Genomic DNA, 18,344 nt, shown 5'->3' on the forward strand with positions numbered 1-18,344 from the left:
CTGGCAGATGGTCCAAGATAGGAGCCAAACGATGCCACATCTCTATCATACCGCGCCATAATGGCCAGGGAGTTGGCTGCTTTTACTGTAGTCGCACCGACTGACAACACCTTCTTTGCAAACGCATCTTGTCTCCTGGCATCGTTGTCCGGCGGGGTCGTGCATTTGTGTTGCGACCTCGCTTTTCTGGCCGCAGCAGCGGACACCACCGAATCCGGCGAAGGTTGAGACGTCAAGCACTTGGGAGTTGACTCCGGAGCCTTGAATTTCTTTTCTAATCGTCCTTTTATTGCCGGTTCTGAGAAAGGATGACGCATGGTCCTCAACCCCTCTTGCCAGACATGGTCCAAAATGGGGATAGCAAACATCGATTTTCTTTTCTTGCCCATATGATCGAAGATAAAACAATCTTTCTTTACTTCTTCCGGTGCTAGGCCAAACTCTGCACACGCTTTTCCCCATCATTGCATGGAAGGCTCCGATGTCATCCGGTGGTGATGGTTGTGCCGGGCTCTTTGGAGTTTCCATTTCCGCATCCGACTCCCATGTTGGGTCCCTTGAGGGGGATAACGAGACATCTGAAAGAGACCCTTCACGTTCCGACTCCGACTCCGGCAGTTTTCCCTCCTCCGCGTGTGAGCAAGAACGCTCCTCCTCAACCGGGCAAGTTGTAGGCATTCTGGTCGTCGAGCGAGGAGCCGGGCCTGGATCGGCGACGACCGGCGTAGCCTGCAGTACCGTCGGGACACTAGTGTGAGGCAATTGCGTGTCCAAACGCTGCAACAGCTTCCGTAACGTGTTCAACACCTCCAGGGACAATACTGTCTGGGGATTCAGCAAGGAAGAGGCGGCCTGCACGGCACTTCCACTCGGGAGCTCCACCGAACTGGTCGCACGTAACCCCAGATCGGTTGGCTGTACGATCGGACCACGGTCATCCTCCGCCGACGAGATGGAGAGGGCGGCTTCTGGTTGCAACAAGGCCTCAGGCAAGATCGGGTCGAAAACCTCCGGTAGCCAACCCACCGAAGGTGCCACCGTCGATGACATTGTCTCTATAACCGCTTTTTGACCCGCCGAAGTGATCACGGGAAGAGCAGGCGCCGATGGCAAAGAAGACGTTGACGATCTGGCCGTCGTCGAAAATGTTTTTGGCGCAGAGCCTTGGGGCGTACTCGCCTTGTGGGTCGACGACACTCGACTCAAGGTAGAGCCATGGCGGTCTCCCGAGGAGGATTTCAATAGATCATTTCTCACCTTTTTTGATGAGGAGGAAGATGACGTTTTCTTTGACGAAGGGTCCCTCGCAGGATGTTTGTCAGAGGGGCGTTTTTCCGATGAACGTGGTTTCTTCGTCGGAGGCTCTGCCGACGCAGAGCGACGAGGGGGCACCGGAGATTTAGATATCGAGGCCATAGAGCCTACCTCCGATGCAGGGTACGCACCCGCCCCGTCATTGACAAGTTACCAGGCGTCTGTTTCGGTCCTTCAGGGTCTTCTGGGAGAAGCCTTGACAGATCTCACACGTGTCAGCCGAATGATGAGGGTGAAGACAGTAAATACAGTCCATGTGCCCATCACCTTCATATACTTTAAGACCGCATGTAGCACACGGACGAAACAACGCCTTTCCAGACATTTTCGGGAAGTCGAAGAAGAAATACGCACAACCTAACAAAAATAGTGGATATTCGATGTAATCCCACTACTTTGGAAGACGGTTGAAATCTGAGGGAGCCGCGGGGGCGGGCTACTTATACCTCTACGTCCTAGTGGCGAAGGCGTACGCGGCCCAAAACGACAGATAGGACACAAAAGTGTCGACATTTTTCCTATGGAAAAGGTCTATATAATTTACCGAGGATTCCCAGCCTGACGACGAGGAATATTCTAAGCATGTGAATCCATGAAAGATCCAATGCTGGAGAAGTTAATTTTCCTTAGTGGTTTACTTCTTTCCAGGTAGTACATGGCTGCCCTGCACGCATCCAGTGTGTGTGTAGGTTTCTTTACGCCATGTTAGTGAGTTTCTGGAAGAAAGTTGGTAGTTCGATCGCAGGTTCACATGGAACTTAGAAATAAATTTGGGCGCAAACAGAGGGCGAGTGCACAGAGCCACCTTATCTCTGAATTGTGACAAAGGGGTCTAGAATGGAAAGGGCCTATAGTTCACAGACTTTCCGTATCGAAGTGACTGCCACTAGGAAGGCGGTCTTTTAAGTAAGAGCTTTGAGACTTGCCTTATGCATAGGTTAAAAGGGAGACCCCATAAGTCTGGTTTATACCACATTTACATCCCATCTGGGAGCCGGGTTAAAAACAGGGGGGCAGGTGGGAAGAGGCAGTTGTAAGAACGAGGGTGAATCTTGAACATACACCACACAAGAGTTCCTGGATCTTTTCTGATAAACCTCCAGATTGTCATGCAGTTGGTCACACTCCTAACAATCACTCTCCTTCTTGGTTACATGCTCATTGGCAACTAAATATATGTAGCCAATTTGGTTTTACTTCAGCTGGAAATATCCAGTGAAAGAAGAAAACGGAGACAGTCTCTTTCTCTGCCATTTCTTGACTTATCCTGCCAGCATTTTCAGTTAAATAATCTGCCAAGATCCTTGCAGGGGCACTGACCGGCCAATGTCAATTTGTCAACTGACAACAAAATGAGTCATGAGGTTGTGAAACTATAACGATTGTATGCAACAATGGAAATAAACAGGTGATTGTGTCACACAAGAACGGACAGACATAGTTATAGAAGGTAGAGCTTAGTATGCTGCTAAAGAGAAGGATGATTGTATAGTTGGAAAAGTGAAAAGAGGCATTCCCAAACAAAGAAATCAAAATGCAATTAGTTAATCACTGAGAAACCTGCAAACGAAAAATAATCTGTTAAGAAAGCTTTTAAAACGTTACGTCATATTAAGGCACATTTTAAAATGACCCACTATTTCCAAACAGTTGGTTTTAAATTTCGCCAAGTATAATGACAGGTTTGCCCAATTGCAGTACTTCGCCATGTACGATATCATGATCAAATAGAGGTTGTGTGAAGCATGAACAACAGAAAAATACATGTTAATGGAATACTTTTTTAGAAAGCAGGTTTGCCAAGTGGGACATAATGGATGCAGAAACAGATGTAAAGATTCTGGGGGGAGCCCAAACGACATTTTACAGGAGTGGAAACCCTTGGAGAGATGTAGGGAGGTTTGAGGAAACGGGGTGATCCAGCAGGTGTGGAAAATAACATGTGTTAAGGTTAAGTAAGCATAGGTGAAGGATACAGCCAAGACATTCCTATAAGACTTTATGCCAAGATAGCAGCGCTAATACGGGATATCAGAGACAACAGTTGCGCTAAAGCAGTGTCGGACGATAGGTGACTTATTTGAGCCCAGAAGTTTATTTCCCTTCACAGAGTTGGCTAAGAAATTCCAGATGCCTGAGGTGCAGTTCTTGAATTCTGCAAGATTAAGGAAGGCTTTGGCGACTAAATGGAGTTCCATACCAGAGGATCCCCAACCATTCAGATTCTCCACACTATACTAACCATAGACACTGAAAGACACACGATATCAAGATTGTATGCAGCATTACAGGATAGTGACACCCCATCCCTTCTGAAGGAGAAGTGGGAAAGAGACATGGCGGAGGCGATTGAGGGAAGAACATGGTCGATTAGCGGGATGCCTAGGAATGCCTGCTTTAAACAAATACAATTCAAGATTGCATCTATATGACCCCACAAATATTGAATTACCCCCTGCACATCAGATATCCACATGTATATCAGCAGGGTTCTGGCACATGCTGTGAGGGGATGACCAACAATACAGACCTTCTGGGGCGCAGTGATTCACAAAGTAAACCACCTTGTTGGGGGACAATTTGCATGTACCCCCAATATCTGCCTGTTAGGGGTCCTACCAGGGGGAAAGAAGAAGGCATCCAAAGAGAATAGCTGTCTTCTAGCAAGACGCTGCATGACCATCTCCTGGAAGTGTTCAAGAAGCCCCTTATTGAGCCAATGGTTACATGATTTACTGAGGTGGGTGGCAGCAGAGAAAATAGTGCATGAACAAAGAAGGAATGAGGAAGGGAAAGTATGAGTTGGAATGAGGTACGCTTCTCAATGACTTGCAAACTTCCTGACTACATTCCGCCTTGAAGAAATGCAAAGGGGAGGAATCGAAGGATACCCAAGAGTTGCATGCTGAAGGTCATAGTAGGCAGGAATCTTTAAGATATTAAGTGACTTGGAGGTATCTACATTGAACAGGCAGAGGCACAAGACGGCTAACATGGGTCTGGTCTGGAGAGGAGGTGGAAGGGCGATGGGATGATAGTCATGTTTGGATTTTTATTTATGTATTTTATCTTTGTAATGCAAAACCAATAAATAGGAATAAAAAAAAAATAACTAAGTCCTCATTTCACTTTTAAAAGAGGTAGAATGGGTGGCAGTTGAAATTCATGATGAGGTACGCAAGGTGTTTACTGCTAGATATATCTCCAGATTTTCCTGACAAAATTCAACAAAATGCAAACATTTTATGGTGGGCCCTTTTCCAGATTACAGAGACATGGATTGTATACCAACAGTTAGATCTTTATAACAGGGCTTTTTCAAATGTTTTCCAACCTCGGTGACCGAGCTCCTCACCTTAGCAAAGAGACGGTCCCCATCGTTGTCCAGGATCAGCACGGCTTTCACAGTGTACAAAGATGGTTCCTATAGAAATAGAAGCACAGGGTGACTAGAGACACTACCTCGCTCAACTCATGCACCGGGACAAATACAAATGGGTGATAAATTAATAGATGAGATTGTTAGTGACAAAGGCAAATTATCAGGATTACACCATGCACACAGATGTCTATGCTTAAGGAACATGGTCAGCAAGCAGCAACGCCCAATCTGATCAACCCTCTTCAGCATTTCATGCACTTAAATCAACGAATTCTAGAATGCAACCAAGACTCGTTTAGCAGTTCTAATATGCTAACACATGTGCGCAACAACCACTGAAGTATAAAGTTAGTTATAATAATGGTGGCACTGAAGAACATCTTACTTTTTCCTTTGAAACTAGATGAATTATACAGAGGAATCCAAAAGGTGTACACCTCACTGCCCCAATCCACCTAAAGAAAACAGCTCCAGCGAAGGGTTCATGACTAAGGAAGTGTGGCAGCAGAGCATGGGGCTTTCAAACCAGCAACTGTTCAGAAAGACTGTGTGCTGCAAGGTAATCTCTGTTGAAAATGTGTAATGAGCTTTATATTTCAGTTTGGACCTTGGTCTACAATTTAGTCATTTTGAACCTTTTAGTTATTACAAAATCAATTTAACAGGTTAGTCTAGCATTTAGTTAGAGGAAAATATTTCAGGTTGCAAGCTACTACTAGCCAGGCATAAAAAAGTAGCTTGCCTCCTCAGTTAACGACATACACACACCAGCTCATTAAGTCAATAGTCTATTATTTTTTTTTAATTGAATTATTACTCAGGCAGACCTGAGTTTTATCAAAAATAGTCTCTTATTCCTACCCAATGTCTAGTGGTGAATGCACGTTTGGAGCCCTGATCTAACATTACAAAAACGTACAATTCATAAAAGGGTTCAAGCCAAGTAAGTGCCCAAAGTTGATAATCGATATTTAATAGTTTATATACAAAGGTTTTATGAATGTGCCACAGTGATTACCCAGGAGCCAAAACAAACTGGTAACAAAAAATTGCAATTGGATCAGACAACTACCCCACCTAGCACAATTAAAGTCCTGAACTGATTTTGTGATCCTCTTTCTAAACAAGGCAAATGCTCAGCTAATCTGCCAATTAGGGCTACCTTAAAGCAATCAAAAACTATGACAACTGATTCAAACACCTTTAAGTGCAAGATGTGCTTATAGTTACTGATATTACCATGCCAGAAGCCTAATAAAAATGAATATACAAAAGACTGCAAGGTGGAGATGCATGCAGGCAGGCCCAATGTGCTCACCTACACATTGACTGTAACACCCCCCACCTGTCTCCTTTCATACTATGCATCAATTGCATCAGAATACAGTGGTTCAGGGACAGCAGATAACTGTGAAGGAAAGATGTGGCACTGAATAGTTGACTTTGTAGTCAGGCATTTAAACGTATCCTGAAGATGTGCAATTTGTTTCTCAATATTGAGTGTCTTATTATTAGAGATAGAAAATTGATAAGGAGAAGAATCTTCTTCGGATATTTCTCCACCTAGAACAATCTTTTTCCCCTCTTCCCTTTTCTTTCAGTTAGAAATCTTGGGGTCACTAGACTCCACTCACTCTTTCTTCGCATATTTTGGGTCTTGAGAAATCCCCTTGCTTTATACAATATTTCCAAAATGCTACCCTTTTTAACATTCCAGGCTACGAAGAGATTGATCATCCCTCTCATCTTTTCTCGCTTCGATTACTGTTCTAAACTTCCAAGTAGGTTTGCCTGCATATGCTTTAGTTCCTCTTGAATCTATTGTTAAAGCTTCTATTCAGCTGCTTGTCAGTCTTCCTCCTGTTCATCTATCTCAGCCTCTCTCATCTCACTCCACTGGCTCATGTTTTGTTATCGTATCAAAACGTATTTCTTATGTATAGTTTATAAATGTTGGTTACAACAACAGGTCTAGCCATACATGTTTTACTTTAGGTGAGCTTGTGGCTGAAAAGGAATTAAATATATCATAATACAGCAAACACCACAAACTACCCCTTCCTTTCTTTACTTATTTCAATTACACAGCTTATGAATACTTATGCAGTCAATACAATCACTGCACACGGGACTCCAAACTTTTAAGAAAATTTAGACATTTAAAATGTATTCTTTTTCTGAGATTTACACATCTTATCTTTTTCGAAAAATAATCGATTTTGAATTTTTACATTTTCATAAGGTGTTTCATGTGCAGTGATTGAAGGTATTGGCTGAGTAAGTATTTGTAATTTGTGTAACCAGGCCTCCAGATAAGGTTTGTACCCAGCCTTTTTACGCATGAAAATCTTGTAAATACGACAGCTTTATTATTTTCCTGTGTACATTTACACACAGGTTTAGAGCAGAGGGCAGTGCAAAGGCAGAAACCATACCGCTTCTTTTGATTTGTATCTACATGGATGTAATTGCAAGCCATGGAAAAAAAGCCTTTGAATCAGAATGTATTTCTCTGAAGCCTTTCAAAAAAATAAAGTGCACACTAAAAAAAAAGGAACCGTTTCTTTACATTCCGCTTCTGTGTTGTGTGTAGATGCTCATGGAGCCAACAGAAGCACTGTCCGTATTTATTTTCCTAGCATTTTTGGATTGTATAATATGGAAAACTAAGTTGCAATTGGGAATATTTTGTAACAAATTATGCTTTTTTTTCGAGTGAAAGCAATCTAGTCTTGCACAATTGCATTTTTTAGAGTTCCTGTGCAGTGTGCATAATCATGCAAAGGCAGATCATTACTACAATTATCATTTAATTTACACTCTAATTTAAAAAAGTGTGTAAAATGAGGAGCATGCCAGGTCTAGCTTTCATCAATTCAGCCTTGCAGTCAATGAGGTCCTTTACTATAAATGGTCAGCGGCAGCAGAGTCTTTGCTCAAGGGTGAGTGATTGGCATTACACCAATCGCAGGTGTTCTAGCCTCTCAAATCTTCATACTACGATTAAAACATCCAAAACCTGACTCTGCAGGAAGTGCATTTTTTATTGAAATAGAAACTCAGCTAAACCTGTCCCTGTGATAATCCAGCTAGGTATGTAACTGTATGTAGTACTTCATACATGGTTCATTCATCTAGGCTTTGTGATTATTATACCTCAGTTGATACTCAGTTTACCGACATCTGAAGGAAGTCAGCCAATAAGATAGCTCAGCTGCGAGATCTGAAGATTGCAGGTTTGAATCCCGGCAAGGCCAACTCTCACCCTTTCGAGGTCGATAAAGTACCACCAACTTCAGTTGGCCATGAGATTAGGTATAGAATTTAGCATGGAGTCATTGCCTCTCTGCACTGTTGTATCAGAAAATTTGCATACCATTAGGTAGTAATAGCTCCAGGAATTGAGGCCTTTCATTAAACATTGAAAGACAATTCTGTATCGAAACTCAAATAACACAATACAATTCATGTTTGATTTACTATGTAATTGACAAAGCTTTTGCGTTTTCAACATTTAAATATATACAGGATAGATCAAATGGCCAGACCTTCAAGAAATAATGAAAGGTGTATTCTGTCACAATGCAGAAAGCTGCCGCATGTTAATGATTTCCATAGTTTTTGCACACTTCCCCTGGATGTCACATATTTTACTCTTGCAAATGAGAAACGTCATTTTTATTCTCAAAGTCTAAAAATAGGGAGCAAAATACTCCCATCTCAAAAACATATCTGGAGCATTCTAACTGAAGTAAGAAAGGGGGAAAGGGGTAGTTTGTGGTGTTTGTTGCATTATAGTTTATATAGGTCTACATGTCTTTGCTTCCCTTTGCCTTATCTTGCTTCCTTGTACACTCCTTCTTGCTCTGCCTCCTTATTTCTCCAGTCTGCACCCCGGCCGTTATGTTCCCAGTCCCGTTTGAGCATTCTCCTAGTTAGCCCCCAACACTGGAACACACTTCCACTGCCATTCGCTCTGCATCTTGTTTGGCCATTTTTCACACTCTTTTCAAGGGCCATTTCCATTCTACTTCTACCTCTTCTTGATTGTGCATGTTCTACTGTTGGCTATCCTGTTATATTATGCATTTTTCATACCGTTTCATTACTATGTAATAACGCTTTGGCAAACAAAAGCGCATTTATTTGGCAAACAAAAGCGCTTAATAAATGCAAATGAAACACACATACATGTAAAAATACCAAAACAATGCCATCCTGGTAGCATCACCAAATGCATGTACGTAAACCATCATTTCAAGCCCATATTAGGGGTGTCACGGTTTTAGTTTTATGACGATACGAAAACCTTGACAAACGACGGTATATCATGGTTAAAGCGGTATAGCAGGTGGAGTTAACTAATCTTCACAAATATTTTCTAAAAGGTCATAAATTGACAGATTTATCATCACAAACAAAACCAGGCACCCGGATCCAGAATTGGGATTTTCAACATACTTTCCACTGAAATGCCACCCCTTGTTTCCACCAAACACACGTGTGGAGAGGACGGGGGAGCCCTGCTGCGACTGGCAAAGCAAACTGAATAGCTTTTCTTAAGTGGTCATTTAGGCTTTTAGCTCCCCCACTGGCTACTGGTGAAGATGAACATGTTGCCATCGTGATAACCTGCATGCCACAGATCAATGGAGGCTGATGGTAGTATACGCTTGTGCGCATACACACACACGCGCACACACACTCTCTTTACGTTACAGCCTTTAGTTTACTTGCGGGCCAAAAGGTGTTCATTAATCACAGACATGTTATGGTATGGGAGCAGGGAATACCCACAGAGCTGAGTGAATTTTGCAGTGTGACTTATATGTAAATTCAATAACGGAACCAAGGAAATCCCTCATTGTCATATGTTTAGCAAACATTATCCATTATAAATATATAAACCCCCCAAAGCCGCCAACCCAAAATAAACCCTTTTCCTTCTTGGCACTGTATTCTTCCTATTGCTAACATATTGATTTTATGTCAGGCACGTGTGGTTTATGGAATGGCATTAAAAACTGCTCCAACTTAAACTACTTGGCAGACGGCACATCCAACAGTGCAAGACCAAAATTGCACAGCACTTGCTTACTGCAGCCTTTCCAAATCAGATTGAAAAACACACTTAACGGTATAAACGCTATACCGGTATAAACAATGTGACGGTTATTATAGATCAATTAAGTGGTTCACGGTATCTTTAACGTTATACCGTTGCATCCCTAGCCAATATTCTGACTTTAAAATGTATCCCGCCCCTTCACTCTGGTACAAAGGCTGTGGAGCAAAAGGATTCCGAGGAAGAATATGCATTGCCTGTATTGGCTGCAACACTTGCCGGGAAGGAGAGGGAAAGAGACAGAATCAAAGGTTGCAATTCTAGCAGATACCTATGCACAGTGGTAAAAATTTGAAGTTCAAAGTTATAAACCAACCATGAATAAAATGCACTCGGCCCCTCCAATCTGCACATACGTACTGCACACCATTTCATACTTGCCGAGAGTCCATTTCCCAAGCAAAAGGCTAGTGAAGAGAGTATATTTTGAGCCCTAGAGTATCAGCTGTGAGCTTCCAAAATGAAGCCAAAATCCGTCATTAATTGATAATTAATTCGAGTGAGAATGCACCAAAATGCCTAAAACGGAGACGCTAAACATGGTAACTATAGCCCTTGCAATGTCTAATTGATTAAGCAGGTCACCACCTGAAACTGTCTCAAGTGTAATTCGAAAAGAGACAACAAAAAAAGAAAAATGAAGAAATGGGGCAGCATGCATGAGGATATGAAAAACATGACCTACGTACAAAGTGATCCGTTTTCAATCCAAATCACTATATAAAAGGTTGATCTGCACACTTGCGGTAACATCCCTAGGGAAAGATGCTCAAGCTAAATGATCGTAATCTGGTGCCAATGTTTAGATGTTGGTAAGAATAAGGGCGAACATGTACAAACAATCTTTGCCCTAAATAAAGGAGTAAGGCTAACTAAAGCAACACCAGCACCTAGAAATTCAAAGTGCACTCAAAAAGTAAAGGCTAAAACACAAACCCGATCAACTTTCTCCAAGAATTTTCTTTACTTATGAATCCAGAGATAAATGACATTTCAACAGATCGTAGGACAACTGCCCTTAAGCAAAGGAGGATGGAAAATGACATGGTTCCATTCAATAGTGTAGAGGCTGCTGTCCAAGTACAATAACCTGGTCGCCTGAGAGGGGTATCAAAAACAAACGCACACTAAGGTTGTATTTTTCTAAGCTCAAAATAAGGGGTGCCCATTTGTACAGTTACCTTCTCAAATGGACAATTTGTTCCTATTCCGTTACCCATTTTACCACTTTGAAGTCTATTAACATATTTCGAAATTATTGTAAAGGCTACTGTACATTTGCATTTAAAAATAGCAGACGAAATATTATTAAAGTTTAAAAACGTGCAGCTGTCTAGAGGGCGCGACGCGGTTTCTTTCCCTTAAGGGTTTGGGAGACCACAACAAAATTGTCCCTTTTTACAGGTTTCCCTTAATGTCTGCAAAACCATGCTGCCCTAGACATTTTGTTTTTGTTTTTGCAAACCTATTACAATCATGGAGAAAAAACGTGTTTGGTTTAATTAAGATTAGAACGGGTTGCCAACAATGAATCTGACAAAGGCCCCTTGGAAAGTATTTGGTCTTATCATTCAACCCTGTACATTGAGCACAAAGCACCACTGGGTGTGGCAAGGGATTTGGCACCAGCGGACTTCTCATAAGTGTGGTTCGCTTGGAAATGCAGAAGGACAGCACCATGTGCCCCCGTGAGCCACCAGCAGTGGAAGCTGCCGGGAGTACACATGCAACGAGTTGGTGCAGGAGGACTGACCCCATCAACAGGCCACAGTACGTGGCTTAGTAAAAAGCAGTCGTGGAACAGTTGAGGGGCGAAAAGAGGTAGACACTGTAACGCTGGCCTTGGCTTATTCTATTTTAAGCAGTGAAGTGCGGGGCTCGAGCTAATGGAGGCTGCAGTGCAAGGAGCACTACGCCTACAGTGAGGTGTCTAAGGAGGCTAGAGTAGAGGAAAAGCCGGAGCACCCTGCCAAGAGAGACAACACGAAAACAGAAAGAATGGGAAAATAGGTATTGGAGCCTGCAGAAGCAACCCAAGTTCGACAACAGGGCATGTAGAAAAAAAAACGTGCAGACAGTGCAAAAGGTCCCGGTAATCGAAAGGAAGAAATCAGGAGCTGAAACGGGTTAGCCAGGCACAGAGCAGTGAAAAGGCTAGAAGCTCTGCAATGGGGTGGGAAAGCTCAATCACTTTATAACTACTGACAAGAACATTGCCACGTATAATGGATTTTTTCTTGGCGCACCCCGTTTCTGGAGGGAGAAAAAATAAATTCTGGCATCAAACACGTTTTACTTCAAGATTGTACACCTGAGAACCGTGCACAATGCACACCGCCTGATTGCTTCGTAAAACCCTTTTTCCACCTCCGAAGAATTCCCCTAAAATGAGCACAAGACAAGCACAATGAGGAAGATAAGTGCCCACAGGTAAACTATAGCCAAAAGACCTAATGACAGCAGACAGCTAGAGAACAGGAAACCCCTTACCATTAGCCACAACCCAGAGGGTGAGAAACAGTATAAGCACCCACTTTACACAACGCTCATCAAGATACAGCGAGAAGCACAATGCGCCATCACACACAACTACAAACTAAGCAATAGCCCTAAGGAAGTCACCCCACGAAAACCGAACAACGAACTGAAAGATAGTCATGATAGGAGGAAACTAACGAAGGAATACACAGGCCGACATAGACAGACGCACTAGGCTGTCTCATCAACAGCATTCTGACCCTGAACCATTCAAAGCTTCCACTGACCAGTGTCACACTGGAGAACAAGAGAACAGATGGTACCAACCCAGTCCCACACCCGAAGAAATGGTTCAGACACACCCACCACCCCATAAAATACTCCTTATGACACAGCTGGATACGTGCAGCACCACCACAGCGAGACAGCCCATAAGGAACCAGCAACAACCCCAACCACAGGGATTCAGGTAAAACTGAACCAGAAGTACCTGAACCAGGATACAGACCTCACTAACCCAACCCTCAATTTTCTGCATACTTAACCCACACAACCATCTCACTCCCAGCAATATGCACACACTTTACCACGCGCATCAACACGGACAGCACACAAGGCCTCACCCGATCCGATACTTGCACCAAAGCCCAGCACTCGGTGTATACCGAGCTCAAGCCACCGACAGCACACTACCTCTCCCACTCTCCTACTCCCCCCCCCCCCTCCCGAGTAACGATACCCGCCCCTTCTTGTTTACAGATCCGCTAGAGCGCCTGGGGACCAATTCCGTTGGTGACGGTGCGCTATATATACCTTTAACATAACAGAGAGCTTCCAAACTCAAGGATGCTGAGTCGGTTGGGAAAGCGCAAGAACACGACATATGGAGAAATGGAGAGTGGACGTGGTTACATACAAATGAGCCAGGCCAACACTTTCAGGACCAGGACATGCCAGTTTCACCCCTTTCCTGGATGTTAAACAAACTACTTCTTTACCTGAATCCACTCCTTCCACTCTGGTAGATTTACAGGAAGGACTCTAGAACCTGCAGGAGAAATCTTCCAACGGGGACACACGTAGACATAGAACAAGGGAAATCCATGACAAAGAATCCTCTAGCAGAATATCATCATCACTCAAAACACAGAAGAGTTGTAACATACCTCTGTCAAGTTAATGTCCGTTTAAGTGCTACATTCTAGCCAATAGTAATAATCATCACTTCTTTTTAGTGTTTGATGCAGATTTCTACAGTGTCAGTAGTACCTAATTTAGTGTAAATTAATTTACGTGGAAAGAACAAATAGATGAGCTATCCATGTCGGGATTCAAAGCCGCTTCCTGCAGGAAGATCAAAGATGTCTGAGGAATGCGTTTCATTCATTGTGCAATCTGGCTAGGCTCAATGACAGGATTTGGGCACAGTTGCAATTAAACTAGTAACCATAGCCTCACATCACCAGCCTGAAATAGGAGCAAACAGATTAGACAATGGGAAAGGAAAACATCCTCCTTCACACATTGACCACAAGCAATCTAGAATTGAGACCATAAGGGTCACACAGAGTAACTCTAGGCCCAGTGCTCAGACAGCCTCACACTTGTTCCGACACCTGTGGTAACCAAATTGGGACCACTTACTGCTAATAGTATCTTGTGAGATGCAACAGATTCAACACTACGCAAAGCCAAACTGGCCCAGATCTCAACAGACACTCTGGCAGGTCAATCTGATGTTGCACATCCACTGAAACAAGTTCTCTCTTTCCATGTTCCAGCAAACAAGAATATCGTGGGAGAGGAAGTAGTTCGGTCAGGAGTATAGGGGCCAGGCAAGGAATGATCAAGGGAAGAACACAAATACTGCAAATTATAGTCTGGAAAATATTTCCGGATAAGAGGAGGAAAAACTCCAAACTAAGAAACGCAGTGAGTAGAAAACAGTGAACAAGAACAAATGTGAATGCTTCATAAGCAATCAAGAACAGCAAGAAACAAATGGGGTAAACCTTGCAATATCACTGACAATCAAAAATAATAGAAGCGATTTAAGGTTAAGACAAAGTGAATAAATGAGATTGCAAGCAGTCCAAAAAGAATATATAAATTTTGATTCGACCCTCTACAGATCAGATAACAGTGAAGTTTGTGTGTGACATACATTGCTGCCAACAGTGGCCTGAAAAAAACAATACAGCAGTGCAGGTGGAAACAAGGGGCAGACCCCCCCCCCCCACCCCTTACCAGAGTTTTTATGTGTTTGTGTGTGCAGTGTGACCAGTACTCTGCTTTATCTTGAAGGGCACCGGCGATTGAATGGAAAAAAAGTGTCAAAAAAAGCAATGCAGCTGGTTGGAAATATTCACATAAGTTTCTTTACCCCAACTCTTTATTTTCCCCAGAGGCAATACAAAAAAAACGCATTTTTTCACTTATGCATGAGATTAATGGAAAAGCCCGACTTTCCCATCCATTCATGTTCCACACCGAACAGCACTAAGTATTCAAAACAAGATTCCACATTGAGAAAATGTTGACTGCTCAACCGTTTAGTCCAAAAAATATTAGAGCCATATTTGCCACGTTACATTTTTGTTACCCATGGATATTTTAACAAAAGAACCAAGATGTTGCCAAACTTCTGAGGGCATTCTCAGATTGCAAAGGACAAGTTTTTCCATTTCTAAATATTCCATGCGCAGATATACCACTTGTAAAACAATGTAGTGTTTGTGGCCCAATGTGAAGCGTTGCGTTAGTAGCAGGAAACTGGGTCATCAACTCTCCAGCATGCGTAAAGAATGAAACCTGCTTTCTCTTCGACCCCCACTAGCATATTTTGAGGATCATCTGTTGGGGATAGACCCGTCGCAGCACATATGTCATAATGGAGCTCCAATGAAAACATTGGCTGTTCTGCCATGCATATAGAAGTATGCATTCATCTGCTCCAGCATCTGTCAGTATGTGGAGGGGAGAACATTTCGGTTTTACCGAACACAATAATAGAATCCATAGTGTTTCAGAATGGTGTGCGCACGTGGTTGGGTATGATGTTCTAGCTCAAATCTAGTCCCACATTTGTTTTGGTCCTTTTTCTACGCAAATTGCATTACTGCTTTTCTTTGCGCGTCACTCTACTTCATATCTTCAGGCCACAATATTTTGTGAATAGCAGTTTGTGCCCCTGGAGGAAGAGGATGCCTGAACTAAATTTTATAATGTGGTACGTTTTTGGGAGGGCACTTGGCGAAGTGTCTAGTTCTCAATTGCTAGCATCACTGCCTTTCCTGTCACCATAGGTTGTAAGCTACTTTCCAAATCACAATTTGAAGGTTCTTTTTATAAATGGGTCTCAGAGTAGGTTACATCCATGCTCCCTCCATTTCTCATTCTTAGGCTCATCTGCTTGATTGGGGTGACCAGGAAGCCATATGGCACTTGGTCCAGTATTTCATAACAGGAATCTAGTGCAAGTTGCCCGTCCTAAAGTTTCACATCAATCATGGTTGGAACCAAATGTGCTTTTTGGTTGTTCTATGTAAAACACAACACAATATTTCTCAGCGTCAACTCACAGGCTGTAATTGCATACCATGTTTCTTGGATTTTTTTAATCTGGTCACTGCCTAAACAGAGGTATAAAAGGTCTGGGCAAAATTGTTAATCTCTTAATGCCGAGACTTTGCCGACACATGTAGGGGGAAAAAAACAGTTCCCATTTATGCAAGTCCTTCCGGATGGGAATAAACTATTTTTTAAAGTGACGAATAATGAGCTTGTCAGAGCATGGCTAGAGCAGACGTTGCATAAATTCCAATATAGATTTGGCCAAGAAAACAAGGAGAAGGGAAGGAAGGTGCTCACTGCCTGTATTTAGTGTACTTGGTCCTTTACTTGTTCAGACTATTTGTGATGTGGGCTACAGTGATTGAGGGCGCTAGTTCCACTGCCTGTAAATTAATTGAAGATTCATTAAAGGTTGGGCCAATACAGGAACCAAAAACGTTATAAATGCCAGAGAGGAGGATTTATTTACTAGGTCTTAAATGTTTGATTGGCTCTAGCAATCTGGTATCCTGAGCGGTGGGTACGTAAATGTTTGCATTGGAGTCATCGGACAATCTCAATCGAGATAGCTGTTTTATGTATACTCTTTAGAGGTTAGGCTTTACACTGGGTTTGGTAAAAGGAGAAGTGAAAGATGGCACTAGTGGGTGTGCCACTCCCTTTCATTGCCCAGCAATGTAAACAAATGCTAAAGTGTCCTGGGTGCCTGGCCAGTAGTCCCAAGGCTAAACTAAAGCAACTGTTTTATCAAGGCTACAAAGCAGATCAAGATTGTGTTCTCCTTTGTTCATCTTCATGGAGTGTAGAACCAATTGCGGTTGTCACTGGCCTAAATATGGTTCAAATGGATTGGTTTGTGTGTACTTTATTAGTTCAATAAAGCTTCAGAGAGAGGTAGAGATTCTCTCTTGATCAATGTGCCGCTGGCTGGAGCTCGAGGCATCCCAATTGTGTTTTTTGTATATACAAGTTCTAAATTGTTTGGAATGGAGAAAGAAAAGCATGAAGTCAAGGGAACAATGCAACTCCACTGTCTGAAATGGGATAGACGTGTGTCTAGTTCAAGAGGCGGAAAGGTCGGTTAGTTGGGAAATAGCACAACTACAGTGAACTAAACATAGGCAAAGGCATAAAAAAAGGACATGGTAACACTTCAAAGGGTAGTCCAAGAAAGGGACAGGGGAGGGAACAGGTGAGTGAAGCGAAGCGAATGCTGTCATAATGCAAGGGCAGTACACAGAACCAGTTAAGATGCAGGAGAAGAACATGGGATAAGATGCAGGAGAAGAACATGGGATAAAATGCACCAGAGATTAACAGTGCAGAGGGTGAAGTTGCGATTCTTATAGCAGGATAGTAGAAATGCAGGAGAATTTAATGTAAAATGATCCGACAAGGTGTTAAGACTATCAGAGTGAGATTACATAAGGTAATTCCAGACCACCCAGATTTGGGGTTTACGGGGTGTGTGCAGAAAGTTGTCTGGGATCCTTTCAAGTTCTTCCGATAAAGCCGCCTGACCGTGTTGGGTTATATGGACTACAGATGGAGCACTAATTTAATTTTATGGCAGCAAGACTGTCTCATGCTTAGAAGTGACCTAAAACTTTAGAGGGACAGAAAAAGTTTCAAAAGCCTTTCAAATCAAGAACCACCAAGGAATTCCATAGATCAACTGACAATAGGGCAGACGGTAATAGATGAAGGTGTTCATTTTTTAATGTTTGTTTGGATGAAAATACACTTATTACACACCAAGGTCACACTGACCTTATTAAACAGAAATTTCAGAATCTTGGATTTGTTTTCTTCTGTGACTTCCACTATCAAGAATGCTTTGGAATCACAGTGCAAGAGGCCAGAACCGAAGAAGACAAGTAAAGGTGCAGACATGGATATCTTCATAACTAGCTGAAATAGATTAAGCTACTGGCCAAGCTTTTTCTCTCTGCTTATTCCCAGGAAAGCCAATCCGGTTGTGTGCAGGCATTTCAGCAGAAAGGCTACCCTACAGTTTGTCTCATACAGTAAAGGTTTGGTTATCCTCGTCCCTGGGACTCAATGATGCAAATTAAGCCAATGTGCCGGATAACCAAATGCCAGCCATTAGGGTGGGAGGTAGCAGAAACAAAGAGCAAAAATGCCAGATTGCAAAGCTTTCTGAGCTTTTACTCAGTTTGGTGATGCTCTACTTTTGTTATCCAGCCTGGGAACGATTATCCAGATGTTTTATTTTAACCAAGACTATTCTGTTATAGGTAATGCAAAATGCCACTTAACAAATTCCAGTTAATAAATTGACAGATAATAAAGCTTGTACTGCAGACCATTCCTAGTGCCAATTCTGAAATCTTGGCAAATGGACGTTCTACGATCACCAAAAACTCAGGCAAAAGAGCATTGCTACCAGGAGAGTATTTTCAGATGTGACATGACACACAAAACTTCTATTTAACAACATATGGTCAGGGT

The 18,344-nt window shown here is 42.6% G+C and overlaps 1 protein-coding gene across 2 annotated transcripts in view; it reads right to left on the reverse strand.

Moving 5' to 3' along the window:
• The window catches only part of COPZ1 (COPI coat complex subunit zeta 1), a 441,777-nt gene that overhangs the window by 311,258 nt on the left and 112,175 nt on the right, over positions 1-18,344 (reverse strand). For both annotated transcript variants that reach the window (XM_069653243.1, XM_069653244.1), the window contains one exon: positions 4,670-4,738. In XM_069653243.1, the coding sequence (XP_069509344.1) occupies positions 4,670-4,738 (69 nt within the window). The remainder of the gene's footprint in view (positions 1-4,669; positions 4,739-18,344) is intronic.

Source organism: Ambystoma mexicanum, chromosome 3q (assembly GCF_040938575.1).
Source record: "Ambystoma mexicanum isolate Mex_15411 chromosome 3q, UKY_AmexF1_1, whole genome shotgun sequence".
NCBI classification, from domain to species: Eukaryota; Metazoa; Chordata; class Amphibia; order Caudata; family Ambystomatidae; genus Ambystoma; species Ambystoma mexicanum.